The following is a 23,556-nucleotide window of genomic DNA, read 5'->3' as shown; positions in this document are numbered from 1 at the left end:
GGCTGCGGGGCCGCCGGAACCTGCCGGGGCTGCGCGACCGGGAGCGCGGCCGGCGAAGGGACGAGGAGGAGCAGCCGGAGCCGCGGGAGCTGCAGGAACGGTGTCGGCTGGGGCTGGAGGAGCCCGAGCGGTGCCGGGGGGTGCGGTTCTCCTTACGGTCACCATTCCTAAGGAAAAGGGAAAAATGGAGTTTGTTCTTGGGAATTGTCGTGGTTTATTTGGGGCTGGAGGAGCCCAAGTGGTGTGGTTCTCCTTATGGTTACCATTCCTGGGAAAGGGTAAAATGGGGTTTGTTCTTAGAAAATGTCACAGTTTAATGTAGGAAAATTGGCTGGGGCTGGAGGAGCCCAAGCGGCGCCGCGGGGTGCGGTTCTCCTTACAGTCACCATTCCTGGGAAAGGGAAAAGTGAGGGTGGGATTTGTTCTTGGAGGGTTTCAGGGTTTAGTTTGGGGCTGGAGGAGCCCAAGCGGCGCCGCGGGGTGCGGTTCTCCTTACGGTCACCATTCCTGGGAAAGGGAAAAATGGGATTTGTTCTTGGGAATTGTCGTGGTTTGTTTGGGGCTGGAGGAGCCCGAGCGGTGCCGCGGGGTGCGGTTCTCCTTACGGTCACCATTCCTAAGGAAAAGGGAAAAATGGAGTTTGTTCTTGGGAATTGTCGTGGTTTATTTGGGGCTGGAGGAGCCCAAGTGGTGTGGTTCTCCTTATGGTTACCATTCCTGGGAAAGGGAAAAATGGGGTTTGTTCTTAGAAAATGTCACAGTTTAATGTAGGAAAATTGGCTGGGGCTGCAGGAGCCCAAGCGGCGCCGCGGGGTGCGGTTCTCCTTACAGTCACCATTCCTGGGAAAGGGAAAAGTGAGGGTGAGATTTGTTCTTGGAGGACTTCACAGTTTAAGTTGGGAAAAGTGAGGGATGGGATTTGTTTTCTTGGAGGGTTTCAGGGTTTAGTTTGGGGCTGGAGGAGCCCAAGCGGTGCCGCGGGGTGCGGTTCTCCTTACAGTCACCATTCCTGGGGAAAATGAGAAAGGTCAGGATGGGATGTGCTGTTGGAGGGGTTCAGGGTTTAGTTTGGGAAAAGTGAGGGATGGGATTTCTTCTTGGAGGGTTTCAGGGTTTAGTTTGGGGCTGGAGGAGCCCAAGTGGTGCCGCGGGGTGCGGTTCTCCTTACGGTCACCATTCCTAAGGAAAAGCGAAAAATGGAGTTTGTTCTTGGGAATTGTCGTGGTTTATTTGGGGCTGGAGGAGCCCAAGTGGTGTGGTTCTCCTTATGGTTACCATTCCTGGGAAAGGGAAAAATGGGATTTGTTCTTAGAAAATGTCACAGTTTAATGTAGGAAAATTGGCTAGGGCTGGAGGAGCCCAAGCGGCGCCGCGGGGTGCGGTTCTCCTTACAGTCACCATTCCTGGGAAAGGGAAAAGTGAGGATGGAATTTGTTCTTGGAGGACTTCACAGTTTAAGTTGGGAAAAGTGAGGGATGGGATTTGTTTTCTTGGAGGGTTTCAGGGTTTAGTTTGGGGCTGGAGGAGCCCGAGCGGTGCCGCGGGGTGCGGTTCTCCTTACGGTCACCATTCCTGGGGAAAATGAGAAAGGTCAGGATGGGATGTGCTGTTGGAGGGGTTCAGGGTTTAGTTTGGGAAAAGTGAGGGATGGGATTTCTTCTTGGAGGGTTTCAGGTTTTGGTTGGGGCTGGAGGAGCCCAAGCGGTGCCGGGGTGCGGTTCTCCTTACGGTCACCATTCCTAAGGAAAAGGGAAAAATGGAGTTTGTTCTTGGGAATTGTCGTGGTTTATTTGGGGCTGGAGGAGCCTGAACGGTGCCGGGCTATGGTTCTCCTTACGGTCACCATTCCTGGAGAAAAATCAGGATGGGAAAAGGGGAAAAATGGGATTTGTTCTTGGGAATTGTCATGGTTTGTTTGGGGCTGGAGGAGCCTGAACGGTGCCGGGGTGCGGTTCTCCTTACGGTCACCATTCCTGGGAAAGGGAAAAGTGAGGATGGGATTTGTTCTTGGAGGGTTTCAGGGTTTAGTTTGGGGCTGGAGGAGCCCAAGCAGTGCCAGGGAGTGCAGTTCTCCTTACGGTCACCATTCCTGGGGAAAAGGGGAAATGTCAGGATGGAGTTTTCTTTTCTAGAAAATTTCTAACTTTAATAAGGGATGAGAAGAGGGAGAGAAGAGAGGGAGAGAAAAGAGGGAGAGAAAAGAGGGAGAGAAAAGAGGGAGAGAAAAGAGGGAGAGAAAAGAGGGAGAGAAAAGAGGGAGAGAAAAGAGGGAGAGAAAAGAGGGAGAGAAAAGAGGGAGAGAAAAGAGGGAGAGAAAAGAGGGAGAGAAAAGAGGGAATTTGGGAAAAGTGAGGAATAGGAAAAGTGAGGAGTGGGATTTTCTTCTTGGAGAACTTCAGAGTTTAATAAAGGATTAAAGGGAGAGAAAAGGGGGAAGTTGGGAAAAGTGAGGAACTGGATTTCCTCCTGGAGGGTTTCAGGGTTTAGTTGGGTGAAAGTGAGGAACGGGATTTCTCTTCTGGAAAATTTTACAGTTTAATTTGGGCAAAGTGAGGATGGGATTTCTTCTTGGAGGGTTTCAGGGTTTAGTTTGGGCAAAGTGATGGATGGGATTTGTTTTCTTGGAGGGTTTCAGGTTTTGGTTGGGGCTGGAGGAGCCCAAGCGGTGCCGGAGTGTGCGGTTCTCCTTACGGTCACCATTCCTGGGAAAGGGGAAAATCAAGAGGGGACTTCTCTTTTGGAAAATTTCCAAGTTAAATAAGGGATAAAAGGGAGAGAAACGGTGAATTTGGGAAAAGTGAGAAATGGGATTTCCTGTTGGACAATATCAATGTTTAACTTGAGAAAAGTGAGGAATGAGATTTCTTTCTTGGAAAATTACGAAGTTGAATAAGGGATAAGAGGAAGAGAAAAGAGGGAAGTTGGGATAAGTGAGGAATGAGATTTCCTTTTTAGAGACTTTCACAGTTTAATTTGGGAAGAGTGAGGGATGGGATTTGTTCTTGGAGGATTTCCCAGTTTAATTTGTGGAAAGTGAAGAATGGGATTTACTCTGGGAGGAATATCAATGTTTGATTTGGCAAAAGTGAGTGATGGGAAAAGTGAGGAACAGGAATTCTTTTTGGAGGATTTCAACATTTAATTGGAAAATTTTCAAATTTCTCAAAGGATAAAAGGGAGATAAAAGAGAGAATTTGGGAAAAGTGAGGGATGGCATTTCTTTTTTGGAAAAATTCCAAGTTTAGTAAGAGATAAAAAGGAAAAATTAATCACAATAGTGTTGGGTGTTTGGGAACTGTTAGTTAGAATAATTTTTAAAATATATTTTTAAATTGTATTGATTAAATGTGTATTTATGATGATGACATATTAAGCACATATTTCAATATATACTAAATATTTATCTATATACTTACATATAAGTTTATTCATTTATAAATATATGTATTTACTTATAAAAATATTTCATATCTAATAAATTAATAAAAATGGGGAAAAGAAAAAAAAAAAGAAGAAAAAAAGGGAAAAAAACCCTGGGAAACCTGGATGAAACTAGAAAAAAACCTAAAAAAAACAAAATTGAAAAAAAATCAGAAAACAACTGGGATAAAAACTGAATTAAAATCTGTGGAATTGAAGGTCCCTCCCACCCAAATCAGCTCAGAATTCTATGGAATTTGGGACAAAATCCCATAAAAACCCCACAAAAGTCCCTAATAAAAAATATGACTTCGTTGAGAGGGACTGGAGAGAGCAGATCAGGGAAAAGGATTGGTTAAATTAAGAATTAATTAGTGGGTAATTAAGGGAAGGAATTAAAAAAGCACAAGGTACCTGTTGGAGGAGTGAGCCTCAGGATTCCACTCGGGATATCTGTCAATGACAACAGAAAAACGTCAGTGGAGAAACCAAAATTCCCAACAAAATCAGATTTTTCTGCATCAAAATTCCCCTTTTGAGACTCCAAAAGCACCAAATATTGATTTCTGTTTGTCCAAGGTGAGGTGGATTGGGATGATTATTGACAATGATGATTAATCCCTGACATTAATCCTGTTAATTCATTAATTGGGAGAAATTTGGGATGAAATTTTCCTCCCAAGCCAAAGAATTCCATGATTTTGGAGAGGCTCTGGCAGAACTGGGAATGTTCACCTGGAGAAGGGAAAACTCTTGAGCCCTGGGATTGTGATTTTGGGATGATTCAGGATCAGATCCCACTGAGCTCCACGAGGTGTCTGAAATCCCAAATCTTTTACTGGGATGTGGGGAGAATCCAGGGAATGTGACAACACCTGGGAACACTGGGGCTGCCCCAAATCCCTGGGAATGTCCAAGGCCAGGCTGGGATGGATTTGGATCCACTTGGGATGGTGGGAGGTGTCCCCACCCATGGATGGGGTGGGAATTGTTAGGATTGAGGGTCACTCCCCAGAATTCCGTGATTCTCATTTGATTCCCAGTGGGTTCCCAGTCTTCCCAATGGATTCCCATGGATCCCTGGTGGATTCCTAGTGGAGCCTCAAAGGATTCCCAGCAGATCCCCAATGGATGCTCAGTAGATTCCCAGTGGGTTCCCAAAGGGCTCCCAATGGATCCCCAAAGGGCTCCCAATGGAATATCAATGGATTCTCAGTGGATTGCCAATGGATTCCCTCATGGATTCCCACTGATTTCCCAATGGGTTCCAAACAGATTCCCAGTGGATCCTCGATAGACTCCCAATTAATTCTCCTGTGATTTCCAATGGTTCCCCAGTGCATTCCCAATGTGTCCCCAGTTGATCCCCAGTGGGTTCCCAATGGATTCCCAATGATCCCTGTGGATCCCCAGTGGCTCTCTAATGGATCCCCCAAAGATCCCCAGTGGATTGTCAAAGGATTTCCCAATTTATCCCCAATGGATCTCCAGTGGATTCCCAGTAGGTTCCCAATGGATCCTCAATGGATTCCCATTGAATTCCCTTGTGGATTTCCAATGGATTCCCAGTTGAACCCCCAATGCATTCCCAGTGGATTCCAAATGGATCCCTAAAGGATTCCCCAATGGACCCCCACTGGAATCCCCAACAGATCCCCCAAAGGATCCCCCAAAGTATTCCCAGTGGATTCCTGTGAATTCCCAATTTGTCCCCAAAGGATTCCCAATGGATTCCCAGTGAATTCCCAATGGATTCCCAATTTGCCCCCAATGGATCCCCAGTGGATCCCTTACTGTTGGCGCAGCCTGCGGCAGCTCTCGAGGTGGGCGGGGTTGTTCTGGTGCAGGATCCAATCCTGGGGGGGGGACAAAAAAAAGGGAAAAAACCACAAAAATTGGGCAAAGTTGGATGAAGGTGGAAAACCCCCCCGGGATCGACCCCAATCCCTTGGGAGCTTTTGGGGTTTGTTTGTTTGTTTTCCACTTTCCAGCCCATTTTTACCTGGGAAAAAATTTCAAAATTTCCGCAGGATTCAGGCAGGAGATGAAGAGCTGATTATCAGAATGAAAGCCTCATTTAAATCAATTATTTAAATCAATTAATTAAATTACATACTTAAAGAAATTAACTCTAATTGATTAATTAATTAAAGGTCAAAAGTCATTGCAGAGCGTCGGGATGGTTTTCACACTTATTTGTCATTTAAAAAAATCAGATAAAAACGAGATTTAATCTCACAGAAAAATCCCTAAATTCAGGTTTAACTGGGAATATCAACGAGGAGCTGGGAAAAAAGTGAGGAAGTTTTTGATGGAGAAGGGATTTTCCACAGAAAACTCTAAAATTCTTCACCAAAATGATAATTATTAAATATCCTTGGGGAGAGAGGGGAAAAAAAAATCGACTTCCAGCTGCTCTTACAGCACAAAATCCAATAAAACGTGGAATCATTGATACAAAATAATAAATCTGAAAAGTCGGGATGATGGAATAAATCCCATGAAGATAAAGCAGAGATTTCAGAATTCCAAGCAGGTCTTTCCTTAATTCCAGGGACTGAGATTTTTCCAGAATTCAGTTTAACCAGAATAAACCACAAGTTGCTCCTCGAGGAAAATTTGATGGGAATGAAATGGGAATTTGACTCCCAGATTTCCAATTCCAAGGATCCAGAGGGAATTTGACTTCCAAAATTCCAATTCCACGATGCCAAGGAGGGAATTTGACTCCTAAATCCCTCCAGCTGCTGATCCAACACTTTTGAGAATCTCTTTCTCCTTGTCAGGTCCCCACCAGCCAAAATTCTTTGAATTTATGGATTTTCCTGGGTTTTGCCTCATTCCTGGCTTTTCCCACTCTTTGGGAATATTCCACTGCCCACAAAATCCAAACCCCTCAGGATTTATGGATTTTTCTCCTCTTTGCATCATTCCTGGTCCTTTCAATCCTTCAGGAATATTTCACTGCCCATGAAATCATCATGGAATTGTTGGGTCGGAAAGAGAAGCTAAAGATGATCCCAAATTGCTCCAAACCCCATCCAACCTGGACTTGGACATTCCAGCCACGACTTTTCCTCGGATCCAAAGAAAACCTTCCCTTAAAAGCACAAGATCCCTTATTAAATCCTCAGGAGATAAAAAATTCCATCCAAACTCCTCCATTCCCGTATTCCATCCCAACCTCCTCTCACTCATGGATCACCACAAAGAAATCTTGGAAGTAGAAGGTGATGGAGCAAAAGGAATTCCGAGCGCAAAATCTTCATGGAAAAGAGCAAAATCTGAAGGATTTCACAGATTTGAAACCTAAGGAGGTGTCATCCCCAACTTTAAACAGATTTAAGGAATAAAAGTGGATAAAAATAAGGATAAATCCCATTCTTGGTGCTGGGAACGTTTCAAATCCGCTTTATTCCAGATGTGATGGGATTGAGGATGAAGGAATCCCACAAATTCCGTTTTGTTGTTCCAAAAGGATATGATTCCCAGTGGAAAACGAAGCTGCTCCGTGGAATATCCATAAAATCCTTGAAGATTTTGAAGATTTGGGAAATTAGAACTGAAAGGGAACACCAGAGGGGTCAGACACCGCCTATCCCAGAGCGGAATTGGGAATTTTGGCCCTAAAAAACCATCCAGGACACAGAAGATTTTTGGGAATACCTGGCCCGAGAACTGACTTTTGTCTCAATTTTTGATTTTAATGCCCAAAAAATCCACCTTGGTGTGACTGAACCTTCTCACAGCCAACCCTGACGACCTCACAGAAACATTCCTGGAATTCCTGATGCTGGAAAATCCCTCAAGATCACAGTCCAACCTCTCACCATGTCCCTTCCTGCCCAAGATAAAAATGAAGCCAAATCTCTCAAAATCTGTTGCTGCCCCAACTTCACCTTCCACAAACATCACAAGCTTCCACTTTTTCCCCCTCAAATTCCCAATATTTTGGACCTGTCTGCTTTAAAGTTTAAAATAATCCATTTTCCGTAAAAAACTTTGGATGCAGGCGGGAAATACCAAAACTTGTGGCTTTTGAACCAAAAAAAACCCACCCTAAAATGTATCAGAAATCAGTAAAATGACATCCAGGAGGTTTTTTTTTTGTTTGTTTGTTTTTGGTTTTTTTTGTTTTTTTTCCCCAGGGAAAATTCAGAATTTTGGCACGGCCAAGCTGGAGGGATGATGTTGGGATCAATATCCCACATCCAGGTGGAAATCTCTGGGTTTCATATTCCAATGGTTGGAATTCTCTTCCCACGGGAAACGCGACACGGTCAGATCTGAAATGAGTTGATCCAAGAGAGGATTAAAAGGATCCACAGAAAAAGGGAGCTCAGCACCAACAGCCTGAATTCAAGTTGGAATTTTGCTTTCAGGGTCTTCAAGTGTGGGATGGAGAAACTTTTCCTCGTTGGGCATCTTCATCTGATCTCAGTTCCTGTTATCTCAGAATTACAGAATGGTTTGGGTTGGAAAAGAACTTAAATCCCAACAATTTCACCCCATCCATGGGTAGGGACACCTTCCCCAATCCCAGGTGGATCCAAACCTGGCCTTGGGCATTCCCAGGGATCCAGGGGCAGCCCCAGCAAATGTGGGAATTCCATTCCCAGCAATTCCTGCCCAAGATCCCAGCCCAATCTCCCCTTTCCCAGTGGGATCCATTCCCTGTGTCCTGTCCCTGCAGCCCTTGGCCCCAGTCCCTCTCCAGCTCTCCTGGAGTTTTCCCCTTCAGGGACTCGGAGCATTCCCTGCACTTTTCCCTTCTCCAGGGGAACATTCCCAGCTCTCCAGCCCTGGGAGCAGTTCTGAGGCCTCCTCTGGATTTGCTCCAGCAGCTCCACGTCCTCCTGACTTGGAGGCAGCTCTGCAGGTGGGGTCTCACCTGGGCAGAATTCCCACCTTTCCCACTGTGGGATCAGCCCAGGGATCTGTCTGGAACATTTGGAGTTTCTCATCCACGACACCCCAAGTCCTTCTCCAACCATTCTCTTCCCATCCTGGATCTGTGCTGGGATTGTCCTGCCCCAGGAGCTCCAGGAGCCTCGCTGAGCCTCACCAGGCTGGGATGGTCCCACCTGTCCAGGAAAATCCCTCCAGGCGTGATCCCAGTGCAGAGATTGGTGCCACCTTCACCGTGCCGATCCCGGTGTCCCTGTCACCGATGGAGATGTTGAATGATGCCAATCCCAATCCTGGAGTGGCTGGTCCCACCCAGACACGGAGCTGGTGACAACTCCAGGTGTCACCATCCAGCCCTGAGTGCTCCATCCATGAAATCCGTTTCTCTGGGCCGGGGACAGCATCAAATGTCCAAAGTCCTTGGGAATCACCGGATTTGGTGGCTCTTTCAACCTGAGGTCCCACCCAGCTCTCCCAGAATGGGACAGGGAATGGCTGGGAAGACAAACCCTGAATGTCCAGGTCATCTCCAACCACCCAAAACCAACTGCAGAGCTGGAATTGAGAGGAATTCTTCAACCTCTGGAATTCATGGATACACCAGGTGGAGATTTCTTCATCCAAGCTTTATTTTTGGGATAAAAACTCCCAAATTCTTCTGGTTCTTCTGCACCAGGGCTGGTCCTGTGAGGTCTCCTGTGTCCCTGGGAGACAAACACCAAACGCTTCCCAAAGGAAGCAAATCCAGATCGGAGCTGAAGGACAGGGAGCAGATTAGAGAGGCTGCAGTGGGATCAGGATTCCTGGGAACACATCCCATCCCAGCGCCACCAGGACAAGATCTCACCACCTTTAATCCACCCCAAAAACATCAGCCAGAGCGGATTTACCAACAGATTTTTAGTGACAACACTTCTGTCCTGAAACGAGAGAAGAATTCCCATTTAAATTAATTCCCTTTTCCCAATTTGCTTTTTCCCTTTATTAACGCCTCCCCACTTTTATTCCCCTCTTTAATTTTACCCATTTTTTATTTAAAATCATCTTTCCCTTCCCATTTCCAGCTGCTCATCTCCCTGGCCTTCAGCACTTTCTGGGGAAAAGGGTTTGGGAATTTCTGTTAGTTTTTTTCCCCTACAAAAGCCACCCCCATTTTCAGTCAGATTTTTAATTCACAGCACAAACAGAGCCTCAAATCTCCAAGATTTTGCCAAATTACAAAAATCCCTCCCTCACAGCCTCTCCACACTTTGCAATTCAAACACATTCAGTAATTATTAACAAATTATTCTGGTTTTTTTAAAATCACGTTCTCCCATATTTTTGACAGATCAAACCTTGGGCTTTCCCAGCTTCCAAAACATTTTTTTATCTCCCAATATCCACTGTTTTCCTCCCTTTATTTTTTCCCCTTCAAAGCTGAAATTGTGATTTTCTTCAAGGCTGAGAGCCCGGCGGGATGAATGGACGCATTTTCCGCCCCGCTCCGAGCCAGCCTCTGGAATATTCAGCGTTGTCACACACACACAGAGAGCAGATTTGGAAGATGAAATTTCGGGTTCTAAATGGGCTCTTTTGTTTTCAGGCAGAGTTTGGAGGAGGAGGAGGAGGAGAAGAAAGGGAGGTGGGGAAAGAACACACAGACATGTCACCCACCCCAAGACATGATTTGAGTCCCCCACACACGACATTAATATTTCACTCCGCTGCCCGTGGTTTGTTTTGTTGCTCAAAACCCGCTGCAAAGTCAGAAATTGTTTCGATATTAAAAAAAAATTAAAGGAATCAACACATAAAGCAACTGTGAAATGCAACTGGGAGCAGAACACGCTGTTACAATCATTGCTAGCACCATTCCCAACACTCAAACTTGGCGACCCAAATCCATGGGAAAAACCACCAGCAGCAGGAAAAGGTGCCGAGAGTACACACATTTTTTTTAGGGAATAATCTGGGAAAGCCACTCACCTTCATATGAGTGCATTCAAGGTTACACAGAGAACACAAATGTGGGAATATTCGCGGTGATGTGGCATAGTAGTCGTTCATCATGGACGGGGTGGGCAGGCGTTTGCTCTTCTGCGAATCCGAGAACACGGGCAGCCAGGACGCCTTCACCACCCCGAACGGGGATTTGATGGGCTCCTCTGCCGATGACCTGTAGGGTTTGTGGTAGGGTTTGTGTCCCGATGAGGTCCCGCCAGAAGTGCTGGGTCCGGGATGGGCGCCATGATGGGTGCTGTGTCCGGGGTGGGCGCCATGATGGGTGTCGTGTCCGGGGTGGGCGCCATGATGGGCGTCGTGTCCTGGGTGGGCGCCATGATGGCCGCCATGATGGGCACCAGGTCCAGGGTGGGCGCCATGATGGGCGCCATGATGGGCACTGGGATGGGTGCTGGGTCCGGGGTGGGCGCCGGGATGGGGGCCACCAGCGTCATGTTGTTTCTGCTCGTGGTGGCTGATGGCGGCCAAGAGCCCAGCTGAGAAGGGCGGTGTGGTCAAGGGTGGCGTGGTCAAAGGTGGTGTGGTCAAAGGTGGTGTGGTCAAGGGTGGCAACACGTGCTGGGACACAGGCGCCTGGACCAGCGTTGGCATCACCGGGGGCAGCAGCGGCTGTGGCAGCGGCGTGGGCAGCAGCGCCGGCAGCAGGGGCGGCAGCACCGGCGGCATGGGCGGCTGGGACACCGGCTTCACCACCGGCAGCACGGCGGGCGTGGCACTGGGCACTAGCACCGGCACTTTGGCCGGCGGCGCTGGAGTCGGTGGCTCAGCGGGGAAAAACGACGGAGCCTGTGAGGAATCGCCGGGAAACGCTGGCAGCTTGATGAGCTCTTCGGCAGGGAACACGGCGGTGCACGGCCCCACGGGGTTGGGCGGCGGGACGGCCACCGGCGGCACGCTCTGCTCTCGCTGGAATTCCTCGCGGTTCTCGGAGCTCTCGGCGTTGTAGACGCGTGATTCCAGCGGCTCCTCGGGCAGCGCCTCGGCGTTGTAGGTGCAGATCTCCAGCGGGTCCTCGGTGTAGCCGTATTTGCTGGCATGGCCGTAATCGATCACTTTGCCCTTGATGACGGTGCTGGTGCCGCCGCTGCTCTCGCCCGCTGGCTCTTCGCCCCGGCTGGGAGCGTGCAGCACGGGCGCGGCGTGGCCCATCTTCCGGATGCGGATCTCCCGCAGGATCCTCGGCATGTTCTCAGGCGTCAGCTGATCGTCGGGGTAGCGGCTCAGCTCCTCCAGGTCTTCGTTGGACAATCCGAAACTCGCTAAAATGCTGGAGGCGCTTTCGGGCGTGTAGCGGTTCTGAGGGTTGGAGTTCTGCTCCAAAACCGGCGCCGGGCCGGGCGGTTTGGGCCCGGCGGTGCTGGCGGGGCAGGGGCCGCCATCCCAACGAGTCGCACGCGGATCTCCCTTCTGCTCCTGGTGCAGGCTGCTCTTCTCCTTCACCTTCCTGGGGTCGGCCCTGTGCAGCGTGACGCGGACGTTGATCCTCTGCGACCCCGTCCACTGCGCGTCCTGCCCCGAGAATCTTTGGGGCACTCCTTTGGGCTTGGCGGGCGCGGCTTTCCTGGGCGGCCCCGGCGCGCCTCCGGCCCCGAAAGCTCCCGGGGGTTTGGAGCCCGACGGGTTGGGTCCTCTGGGCCTCGGGGGCAAGGTTCCTCTGGGGCTAAACATTGCGTCTTTCAGCAATGGCTGGAGGACGCCAGCGTGGGGAAGGGCCCGCCCGCCGCTGGCAGCCAAGTGCTGGAGAGCCAAGTGGGTCTGAATTTGGGCAAGCTGAAAAGGAGGAGGGCCCGACACAAAGGGGCTGGCAAGGCCAAGGTTCAGGGAATTCACAAGTGGTGCGAAACTTTCCAAGAACAACACAAAGCTGCAAGTTAAAAGACAAGGATTAGATGGGGGGTCATCTTTCGGGGGCAATCTGCTCGCAGCGGCTTCTAGGACGGGGGAGAAAAGCAAACGCGAGGCACGGGAGCGGGATTTGCACCGCAGGTTAAAGCATTCAAAAATTCACAAATAAACCCTGCTTTTCTTTCACCGTTTAAAATCTTAAAATATAGAGAACAGGTGATTAATCAGTTAAACAGGTGATTAACAAGCTTAATAACCCAACGAGTTGGAACATAAGCGGTGGTGACACTTGCGACAGCATCACTTTTAAAACCTGGCGTTTCACTTCTTTGTGACAACAGAGTTTGGGTTTAATTACAATTAATGATTTTAGGAGCAAAGCATAAAACCCTCCTGTCCGAAGGGTGACGAGTGAAACCATTTAGGTGGAGAACTCCAACCAGTTCCAACTGGGTGGAGCTGAGCCGAGGCTGGTGCTGTTTCCAGGAGGACGCTCCCGTGGGTGAAGAGCAAACCCTGCAAGAATTCACAGGGTGGGACGAGGCTGGAATTCTGTGGGTAGAAAATATCCAATCTCTCCAAGAGGTTTAAACGGGAAGGGTTTGAAACAGAGAGGAGTAAAATCGTACAGGAATGACAAAAAGAAAAAAAAAATCTCTCCACACAAAAGGGTGGTCAAGGAAAGTGGGGCTTGGTTTGGGTGAAATCACTGAGAATTGGGGGCTGGGAGGTGGGAAAAGGAGGTACAGATACAGGGAGAGGGAAAGGAAACACCACAGAGTTCTGGAGAGAGAAATCACACAGAGGGTTTGGGCTGGAAGGGACCTTAAAGCCCATCCTGTTCCACCTCCTGCCATTCCACACCTCCCGTTATCCCAGGGTGCTCCAAGCCCTGTCCAAGCAGGCCAGAGATGGAGATTGAGATCAATAAAACATCAGAGAGTGACAAAGTCCTTGTGCAGCTCCTCAGGAATTCTGGATTCAGGGCGAGGACAAAGCAGCAGCCACATCAGCTTGTTCCCGGCTCCTTCCCCATTCCCAACCCCAAACGTGGCACTGCTGGGGCAGCAGCCGGAAAACAATCCCAACCCTATCCCAACCCAAAGCAGGAAAACTCCAAATCTGGGAATCCCTCGTTTCCCCCTTGTCCATCTGTCGTCTCCTGGAACTGGACTCTTCTTGCAGCCAGAGACAAAAGGTTTTCCACGAGTTTTCCCGGCGGTTCCTGAAGTTCCTGCTGGATTCCTGCAGTGCTGAGGTTCTCACCTCGCCGACATTTTGCTTTCCAAGCTCATGGAAGTTGACTCCAGTTGGAAGTTTTTCCATGAGCAAACGTTCACACTGAGGTCACAGCTCAAGGAATAAACCTTACAGGGAATGACCAAACACAGGTGCAGGAGAGGAGGATTTTCCAGCACAATTCCTGGAGTTTGTTCCCATCTGGGTGCGAGGTGTTTGGTTTTTTTTCTTCGAGGAATTATTTAATTTGAACCAAGTACAAACTGCTCAGGCCCAGAGAAAACATGAATCCTATTGATCCTCTCCAAGCAAACAACAACCAGATTCCCACCAGACACCATTCCCAAAATTCCCAATATTCCTTCTCCCTCCATTAATTACATCAGATTCCAACTGCATGTGAAGCCAAGTTTGTTCCAGAGGGTTTCCAAATAAATGTGAACCAACATTCCCTGAGCCCCTTCCTGCCTTCCCATTTGAGTTTTCTCTGGAATTCCCAGCACTGGAGGACAAAAATTCCATCCCTGTGGGAAGCACTTGGAGAAGGAACACCGTCAAACCAGGACAACCACCAATGGATCAACAGAGCAAAACTGAAACATCACCAACCTTAATTCCATGGATCAGGAATCTCCACAAAGAGGGGAATAAAACCAGAATTCCCACTGGATGAGTTTTTACCTCTCCAGGTATTTCCAAGTGTTGAATCTCACAGGGACACCCGGGAGCAGGATCAGGAATAACAACTCACCTCTGCAAAGCTCAGCTCCTCAGCCTGGCCAGGGATGAGATCCAGGCTGGGTTATGGAAAATGTCCCCATCCATGGCATGAGGTGGCGTTGGATGGGATTTGAGGTCCTTTCCCACCCCAAACCGGTCTGGGATTTTAGGGAGGGCTGAGGACAAGGAGCTCCTGAGTGACATTCCCAAAGGAAATGCTGGAAATGCTTCTAAGGAAATGCCAAGATGGAGGAAACAATGGTCTGGAGATATCAGGGAGATCCTCACTTTCCTCCTGCAGGCAGCTCTGAGTGTGGAAGAGCCACTGCTGGGACAGGGACACCACAGCAGGGACCGAGCTGGGGCTGAGGTGACACTGACCAGAAATCAGGCAATGGGAGCATGGAATGGTTTGGGTGGGAAAAGAGCTTAAATCTCATCCAATCCCACTTCCAGCTCAGGGGCACTTCCACCATCCCAGGTGGATCCAACCTGGCCTTGGACATTCCCAGGGATCCAGGGGCAGCCCCAGCAAATGTGGGAATTCCATTCCCAGCAATTCCTGCCCAAGATCCCAGCCCAATGTCCCCTTTCCCAGTGGGATCCATTCCCTGTGTCCTGTCCCTGCAGCCCTTGGCCCCAGTCCCTCTCCAGCTCTCCTGGAGTTTTCCCCTTCAGGGACTCGGAGCATTCCCTGCACTTTTCCCTTCTCCAGGGGAACATTCCCAGCTCTGGAAACAGCAATCCCAGAACTTCAGAGCACAACACAAAATCCTTCTTTGTTTTCCCTTCAACTTCCTGCCTTCATTTTCTCCAGGCTTCCCAATAGGGATGGAGAAATGGAAAGTTCTGGAATTAAAACCCTCCCTGGCATTTCCAGAAGCTGGAAGAGAGATCCTGAGAATTCCTGCACGGAGAAAAAGGGTAAAGACATTCCTCCAGAACAGCATAGAATCCTGGGATTATTCCAGTGGGGAAAAAAAACCCTTTGGGATCATCCAGTCTGAGCTGTGCCCGATGCCCACCTTGGAATTCCTGGGACACCTCCAGGGATGGGCATTTCAAACCTCCCTGAGCACCCTTTCCATGAGGAAATTCCTGCTGGTGTCCAACCTGAACCTGCCTTGGGACAACCTGGGGCTGTTCCTTCTCCTCCTGTAATTCCCTGGGATCAGATCCCAAATCCCCCTCCCTGCCAGGGAGCTCCACAAGCTCCCTCTGGAGTCTCCTTTTCTCCAGGAACCTCAGGAGAAGGCACAAAAGGATTTCCCCCATTCCACAGGAGGTTTACCCAAAAGGAAATTCCAAAAGGAGAATTTCCTGCTTTGTCCCTATAAATAGCATGGAATTTTCTGGCTCTGTGATAACTCCAGAGCAGATAAACAAAGCTGGAAGCAAAGCCAGGCCTGGGAAGCTGCTGAGCTTTTCCAGAACTGACAATATCCCCATGGATCTGACCACATCCAAGTCCCAAACCCTGGATCTCCTTTGGAGATTCCCTGCTTTCCCAAGAGCTTTTCCAGAACTGACCACATCCAGTCCCAGGACCTGGATCTCCTCTGGAGGTTCTCTGCTCCTCCTCTGGTGGATGGAATGTTTTGGGAGGAGCTGGATTTTCCTCCTCCTCCTCCCTGTGGTGCCCAACACCACGATGGCATCCAGAGGGTGCCACGGTCCTTCCCTCTGGAGAATTCCTCATCCACAGCAGCCAAGATATTGTCTCATCAAGCTCAGGATTTGGGTAAAAGCATTCCCAACCCTTTTCCTGCATCTGGGAATTCTTTCCTGTGATTGTGGATGGCTCTGGGCAGTTCAGCTCCCTCTGGATCTCTGGGATTGTCACCTCCAGACTTCTCCTTGCTGGCACAACCCCACCTCGAGGGGACACCCCAGGTCCAGCAGGATTTTCCGGGTTATCCGTGGTGTTTATCCGTGTCATCCCTCAATCCTGGAATCCTCCAGCTCCTCCAGCACAGGAGATCCAGGTGTGTCATTCCAAGTTCTGTCATTCCAGCAGCATCATCTGCCATCTCAGACCAAAAAATTCCAAGGATTTTAGAGGTGAAAGAAGCTCCAGGCAATGAGCACATTCCTGCTGCCAGCTCCAGATCCAGCAGGAGCTCCACTGGGATCAGTGGATTTGGAATTCCCAAGATCCAGGATCACTGGGAATGTCCCAGTCACGCCAGGACACACAAAGGGATCTGTCCTGGAGGATGAGGAGGATGAAGATCTGTCCTGGAGTACCTGGATAATGGGAAGAGGATAAATCCCAGCCTGGAAACTTGGATTTCCCCAGGAAAAAGAGAACAGCGAAGCCTGAAGGAAGGAGATCCCCCCCAAAAAAGGACCAGGATGGGAAAGGAAACACTCAAAGAAGAAAATTCCTGAGATGAGACAAAACCATGAGGAAGGAAAAGGAGACAAAACCCAAATGAAATTATTCCTCCCACTCTGTGCAATCCTGGAAGCCAAACTCCCTTTTTTTTCCCCCCCTTTTTCCCATTCCTCTATCCCAGTTCTCCCCTGGAAATGGAATATCCCTCCAGCCACTCCAACCCAGGGAAAGCCAAACTCAGCTCCCAAATCCCAAACAGAACTCCCAGGAAAAGTTGGAAAAGTTAATTCCATCCCTGAAATCCCTGGATCTGTGAAATCCACTGAAATATTCCCAAAATTCTGCCCCAGCCCAGCCTTTGAGACAGGAAATTTCAACACCAGCCATAAAATCCCCTGAAATATTCCCAAAATTCTGCCCCATTCCAGCCTTTGAGACAGGAAATTTTAACACCAGCCATGAAATCCACTGAAATATTCCCAAAATTCTGCCCCATCCCAGCCTTTGAGACAGGAAATTTTAACACCAGCCATAAAATCCACTGAAATATTCCCAAAATTCTGCCCCATTCCAGCCTTTGAGGCAGGAAGTTTCTATCCAGACACACCAAAAAATCAGGACAAGCCTTTCAGCCAGGAATTCCTGAAACAGAACCAAAATCAGGCATTTTTAACACCAGGAAATCTTCCTCAAATTCCACTTTCAGAAGCAGCAGCACCAAAGTTTGATAAATGGATTTAAACCTCGGGTTTAAATGGATTTAAACACCATTTAAACAGCAACAGGTGACGTTTCAATTCCTGACACCATCGCTGCCTAAATTTCCACCCCAAAAAAACCCCAAAATTCCACAAAGAGTATTTTAATTGATGGCAAGGAAATAGGAAAATAGGTTTTATTTACCTTCAGGTGTGAAAGATAAAAGGGAAACACCCAGATGAGCTCCTTGTCTGGCAGCAAAAACAACCCCAAATTTCCAAATCGGGGAAGGAAAAGAGGGAAGAGAAGGAATTCAGGGTTTGGAAAACTCCACCCTTGGATAAATATCCTGGATTTCAGCAGAATTTAGGGAGGAGACTGGGCTGGTCCCTTCCATGCTCACCCTTCGAGGGGCAGATTTAAATCAGGAATAAAGAAATTTAAAAAAATGAAATTCAGGATACTCCTTTTCCTTGGAGAGTGACTTCTCCCAAGGAAAATCATGATCTCATATCAGATCCACCCTCTCCAGTCCTCCCAGCAGCTGATTTAAGGTTTTAGATGTCCAGGGAAGGAGGAAAAACCCCAAACCAACAACATTTAAACATCAATTCTGGGCTGGAATGAGATTTTTAGGGGGGGTTGGTTTGAGTTCTGAGTCAAAAAATCCACCAAATTTTATGTAAACATCCTTAGAAACAACCCTATAAAAAGCAATTTAAAAAAAAATAACCTGTATTACATTTCTGATTTAAAACAACACTAAAACCACGGAAGGAGCCTGTGCCTAACTCGCATTTTTAAAAGGTTCAATCCCCCAAAAGAGGAAGTTCCTGCAAACCACGTGAGGCTGCAGAGCTACAACGTTCGGCCCGAAATCAAAATCTCCCTTTTTTTCGGGTATTTTACCCAATTCTGCTCGATTATTCCCGTTTTAAAGAAAAAAAAAAAAAAAAAAAAAAAGAAATAAAAAAAAAAAGGCGCGTTTTTTACCCCAAACCACGAGGAGGTGCCTGAGGTCACGTCCTGGTCCTCAGGTGGAAACTCTGCTGGTATTTCTCTATTTAGGGTCAATTTGAACCTAAACCTACAACTCCCAACAGAAAGATCTCATTATTTTAACGTAAAAATGCTGAATTTATGGATTTAAAAGCCTCATTAAGAATTAAATCAAAGCTTTGAGCGCTGTTTGACGCGCAGGGGAATGGAGGGAGCACCAGGACAGCGTTTTCCTCGCTTAAAACCGCGTAAAACCGATAAAGAAATGTTTAAAAAAAACAGATTTAAATCCGTGTCGGGTATAAAACGTGGCGAATCCGTTGCGGGGCCGCGGCTGCGCTCGCAGGTCGGTGATTACGGGGAGGCTTTTTATCCGTGCGCCGGAAGAAAAAGGATAAAAGGGTTAATGATAAAAGGGGCCAAAAAAAGAGAAAGAATAACGGAGAAATTTTTTAAAAAATTAAAGAATAAACACCCGAAGCTCCTCATGAGGACCCCTCACCCGCCTTCCTCACCCCCCCCCCCACAGCCGCCATTACACGAGTCCCCCTCAGCCCTGAGGCGAAGGGAACTGAGGGGGGGGAAGGCGGCCGCTTCTCGCCTCCTACCTCCGCCGGAGCGCAGCCGCCGCTCTCCCCGCGTCCCCCGCCGCCGGGAGGAACCGGGAGAAGCGGGAAGAAGGCCCGAAAAGCAGCGGGGAAAGGCCCGGGAGCGGCGGGCGGAGCGCCGGGAACGGCGGGCGGAGGGACACGGAAACCTCGAGTGCGGCTGCGCGGGGTCGGAGCCGTGTGCAAAGGGATGGGGATGGGGGTGAGGAGGCGACCCCTGCCGCGGGGCATGCTGGGATGCCGCGTCCTCCTATAAAAGGGCGGCGGCGGCACGTGCTGCCTCAGAGCGGCGCTGGTGCGCGTAGGGTTCGCTTCTCCCCTTTTCTTCTGTTTTTTTTTGCTGTTATTGCAGCTTTTAGCCTTTTTGCGGTTATTTTTGTAATTCCCCTAGCTTGTTCTGCCCTCAAGTATTGAGCCTACTCCTTGTGGTCCCCTCATTTTTGCTGCTTCAGGACTGCTGAGTGTAGCACAGCCCATCCCGCTCTGCTGCTGGCACTGGCTGGCCACTGGAATTGTGAGGGACAAAACTCCTCAAAAATCACTCAATGAGGGACAAACCCCTAAATCGTGAGGGACAAAACTCCTCAAAATCAATCGGTGAGGGACAAAACCCCTCAAAATTAATTGGTGAGGGACAAATCCCTAAATCATGAGGGACAAAACCCCTCAAAATCAATTGGTGAGGAACAAACCCCTAAATCGTGAGGGACAAAACCCCTCAAAATCACTCAGTGAGGGACAAAACCCCTCAAAATTAATCAGTGAGAGACAAAACCTCTCAAAATCACTCAGTGAGGGACAAACTCCTAAATCGTGAGGGACAAAACCCCTCAAAATTAATCGGTGAGGGACAAAACCCCTCAAAATCACTCAGTGAGGGACAAACCCCTAAATCGTGAGGGACGAAACCCCTCAAAATCAATCAGGGATCGGCAGCTCTTTCTGCTCCCCTGCACATCAATTAGGCACTTAAAGCCTTAATTTCATCCTTACTCAGCTCTTTAAATCCATAAATTCAGCAATTTTTTAACCTTAAAACTCTTAATCTCCTTGGGGATGATGTTTAAGGCAATTAAAGGAGGGGTTTGGGAAGCAGATGCTGATTTTGAAGTGATTTTGGGAGTCTTTGGTGTGATTCTGGGTGAGTTTTGAGGTGATTTGGGGGGCAAATTTGAGTTGTTTTTTTTGTTTTTTTAATTGGGATTTTGGGGTTCCAAAGCAAATTTTTCAGTGATTCAAAAAATAGGATCTGACTGTTGGGAAATTGTGATTTTTGGAGTCAAAACTGACCCTAAATAGAGCAATACAATCCTCAGGTTGAGGTTTTGAGTTGAATTCTCCTTCAGCCCTGTTGGAGAATCTAAATAAATTTGAATTTAGTCCAAATTTCTCTTCAAAGTGGTGCTGGGTTCTGTGGAAAGACAGAATTTATCCCAGTAATTCCAGGAAAAAACAAAAAAACAAACAAAAAAAACCCCACCAAAAAACAAAAACAAACAAACAAACAAAAAACCTATGATGATTTTTGGGACGGATTAGAAGCGTGTCCAAGGTTGGAAAGGGATTGGAGGAAATTGGGAGAGGGGAAATTGTCCCTAAACGTGGATGAGGTTGGAATTATTGGGATTTTAAGGTCTTTTCCAAGCAAATCTTTGGGATTTGCTTTGGAGCAGCAGCAGGAATTTCTGGAAGTTCCAATGAGTTTAAGTCCCTGGGGACACAGTGAGTGAATGTCCCCAAATTCGTGTCCCACAGAACAACCTCTGGAATGCAAGAATCCACAGGAAACACCTTTAAATTTCCCCTCAAAAAATTCCCCTCAAAAATCCTTATAATTTCCCTTAAAAATCCCTCCAAAAATGGCCCCAGATTCTCCAGGAAAGGCTCAGGTGGGATTTGAGAGATTCAGGGATTTGGGATCAGGGAACAGCCCCAGGCTCTCCAGGAAAGGTTCTGGTGGGATTTGGGAATTCGAGGGATTTGGAATCAGGAATGGGATGAGAAGGAACGTCCTTGGGTTCTCCAGGAAAGGCTCAAGTGGGATTTTGGGGATTTGGGATCAGAGATGGGATGAGAGGAAAGAGCCTCGGGTTCTCCAGGAAGGGCTCAGGTGGGATTTGGGGGATTTTGAGATCAGGGGTGGGATGAGAGGGAACGGCCTCAGTTTCGCCAGGAAAGTCTCAGGTGGGATTTTGGGAATTTGGGATCAGGGAACGGTCTCGGGCTCTCCAGGAAAGGCTCAGGTGGGATTTTGGGGAATTCTCCTCCCGGCAAACCTCTCCCAGCGCTGTCACACCTGCCCAGGCCGGGGTGGAGTCCCCATCCCGGGGGGGTGGTGGCACTTGGGGACATGTGGTGGCCTCGGGATAACGGCGGGGCTGGAGGCCCGGGGGGCGCCGGGGCAGCTGCTGTCCCCAATTAACTCCTCATTAACTCATTAACTCATCAAGGCACCAGCCGGGCCTGAGGCGGCCCCGGGGGTGGCGGTGCTCTCAGCGCTGTCCCCAAGGTGTCACCGCAGACGGGACCACCAGCCCCGAGGGGACAGCGCGGAGCGACAGCGGCGCCGGGGCGGGGACAGAGAGCGGGGACAGGGGACAGAGAGGGGACAGTCAGCCCCGGGGACAGGGCGGGGACAGAGAGCGGGCACCGTCCCCTGAGAGAGGGGACAGGGGACAGAGTGGGGACAGAGAGAGCACAGAGCGGGGACAGAGTGGGGACAGGGGACAGAGTGGGGACAGAGAGAGCACAGAGCGGGGACAGAGCGGGGACAGGGGACAGAGTGGGGACAGCCAGCCCCCGTGTCGCTGTTTGGGGACAGGGGACAGGGACAGCCCCGTGTCGCTGTTTGGGGACAGGGGACAGCCCCGTGTCGCTGTTTGAGGACAGCACAGCCCCGCAAGGTCACCGAGGCCACCGCGTTAGGCCGGGAATGTCACCAAGGCGCGGCGACACAGCCGGCGATGACAGCGGATGTCACCGACTGGGCTGGCACCGGCCACCGGGACAGCGACACGGGGCTGGCTGTCCCCAAACGGCGACACGGGGCTGTCCCCTCTCTGCCCCCAAACAGTGACACAAGGCTGGCCGTGTCCCCAAACCCCCCCAAACCCCCCGGCCATCTGTCCCCACCCCTGGTGACATCCCGTGCCACCCCTCCAGTGCCACCACAGCCCCGGAATGTCCCCGAGGCGCCACCCCTTTGTCCCCTCATCCGTCCCGCGCTATTTCTGTCCCGTCTGGTGACACCGCTGTCCCCAACCATACAAGGAGCCGGCGGCCACCCTCAGGGGAGGTCACTTGTCCCCGAGGTGTCGCCTGGCCGCGGGGATTGTCACCTCCTGCCGCTTTTGGCGGCTGCTGGGGACACTTTGTCGTGTTTGTCCTCGAGGTTTGAGGACCAGGCCGGGATTAACACCCGCGGGGACAGAAATAACTCCTGGCCCCGGCCTTGGGGACATTGGGGACACTCGTGTCACCAGATTGGGGCTGGGTTTGGGGACATTGGGGACATTGGGGGACACTGCAGGACCCCCCATTTGGGGAGGGGACAAACCCAAAACCTCGGGGTGTCCCTGGGTGACCCAAAACTGCTCCGGGGAATCCCCTCAGGTCAGGAGGGACCCCAAAAGCGCCGCCCCCACCCCAAAAATCCCGACCCTGGAACGGATTTGGGGTCACGCCGAGGGCTGGGGGGAGATTTTGGCCACCCCAAAATCCCAAATCACCCCAAAATTCGGGATCGGGATGTGGCCACGTGAGGCCGGAAAGGTTCAGCCCACCCCAAACCCTGTGGGGGGGATTTGGGGACACCCGGGAGGGATTTGGGGACACCCGAGAGGGATTTGGGGTCCCCGGAACGGATTTGGGGTCACCCCCGGGAGGGAATTTGGGGTTACCCGGGAAGGATTTGAGGTCCCCGCGTGGAATTTGGGGTCACCCGGGAAAAGAATTTGGAGAACCCAGGAGGGATTTGGGGACACCCAGATGGGGATTTGGAGTCCCCGGGAGGGATATGGGGTCCCCGGGGGGGATTTAGGGTCCCCGGGCGAGATTTGGGGTCTCCGGGAGGGATTTGGGGTCACCCAGGAGGGATTTGGGGTCCCGGGATGGGGGGAGCGGGTCACTCACCGCGCGAGGGGATCCCGGGGGGTCGAGGGGGGTCGGGGACCCCGAATTCGGGGGGACGCGGAGGAGCCGCCGCCTCCCGCCGGCATGGCCGGGACCGGGATCACCGGGATCACCGGGATCACCGGGATCACCGGGATCGGGATCGCCGGGATCGGGATCTCCGGGATTCGGGATCGTCACCGCTGGAGGCGGCGCTGGAGCGGCCGGGGCGGGGGGCCGGGAACGGGGGTCTCGCCGTTTTGGGGGTGCGCGGTGGGATGAAGGGTCCTGCTGACCCCAAAAGTGCGGGTTCCCCTCCCCCGGGGCTGTTCCCGGTGTGGGGGTTCAGGGCTGGGTCAACCCCCCAAATGGTGACCCCTAAACTGGGGGTGCAGGGCTGGGTGTCCCCCCCCCGTTCCTGACCCCAAAATGGGGGTGCAGAGCTGGGTGAGCCCCCCAAAACTTGGAGTGCAGAGCAGGGTCGCCCCCCGCCTCATTCCTGGCCCCAATATTGGAGTGCAGGACTGGATAAACCCCCCAAATGCCGCCCCTAAATTTGGGGGTGCAGGGCTGGATCCCCCCACTCCATTATCCCCATTTTGGGGCGCAGACCCGGCTCCCCCCATGTTCCCCCCCCCATTTTGGGGGTGCAGGGCCGTGTCCCCC

At 50.3% G+C, this 23,556-nt stretch overlaps 1 protein-coding gene and 1 long non-coding RNA gene across 2 annotated transcripts; both read right to left on the bottom strand.

Annotated features, from left to right (window-relative positions):
- Positions 1 to 1,454: 1,454 nt before the first annotated feature.
- On the bottom strand, positions 1,455 to 22,997 carry LOC310909961 (zinc finger protein 638-like; the record flags this gene model as incomplete). The annotated part of the gene is made up of 6 exons (XM_083862348.1): positions 1,455 to 1,572; positions 3,835 to 3,873; positions 5,215 to 5,276; positions 10,297 to 12,196; positions 18,781 to 19,056; positions 22,912 to 22,997. 6 exons carry the CDS (start codon positions 22,995 to 22,997, stop codon positions 1,455 to 1,457), a joined length of 2,481 nt encoding a protein of 826 aa, XP_083718474.1.
- LOC310909274 lies at positions 16,630 to 18,766 on the bottom strand. The gene is made up of 2 exons (XR_014590052.1): positions 17,378 to 18,766; positions 16,630 to 17,116 (listed from the first exon to the last, which is right to left on the bottom strand). It is a non-coding gene; the product is annotated as an uncharacterized lncRNA (long non-coding RNA).
- Positions 22,998 to 23,556: the final 559 nt, after the last annotated feature.

This window comes from Zosterops lateralis (genome assembly GCF_965231275.1).
Source record: "Zosterops lateralis genome assembly, chromosome: 5".
Lineage (NCBI taxonomy): Eukaryota > Metazoa > Chordata > Aves > Passeriformes > Zosteropidae > Zosterops > Zosterops lateralis.
This window is presented reverse-complemented; position numbering and strand designations above follow the sequence as displayed.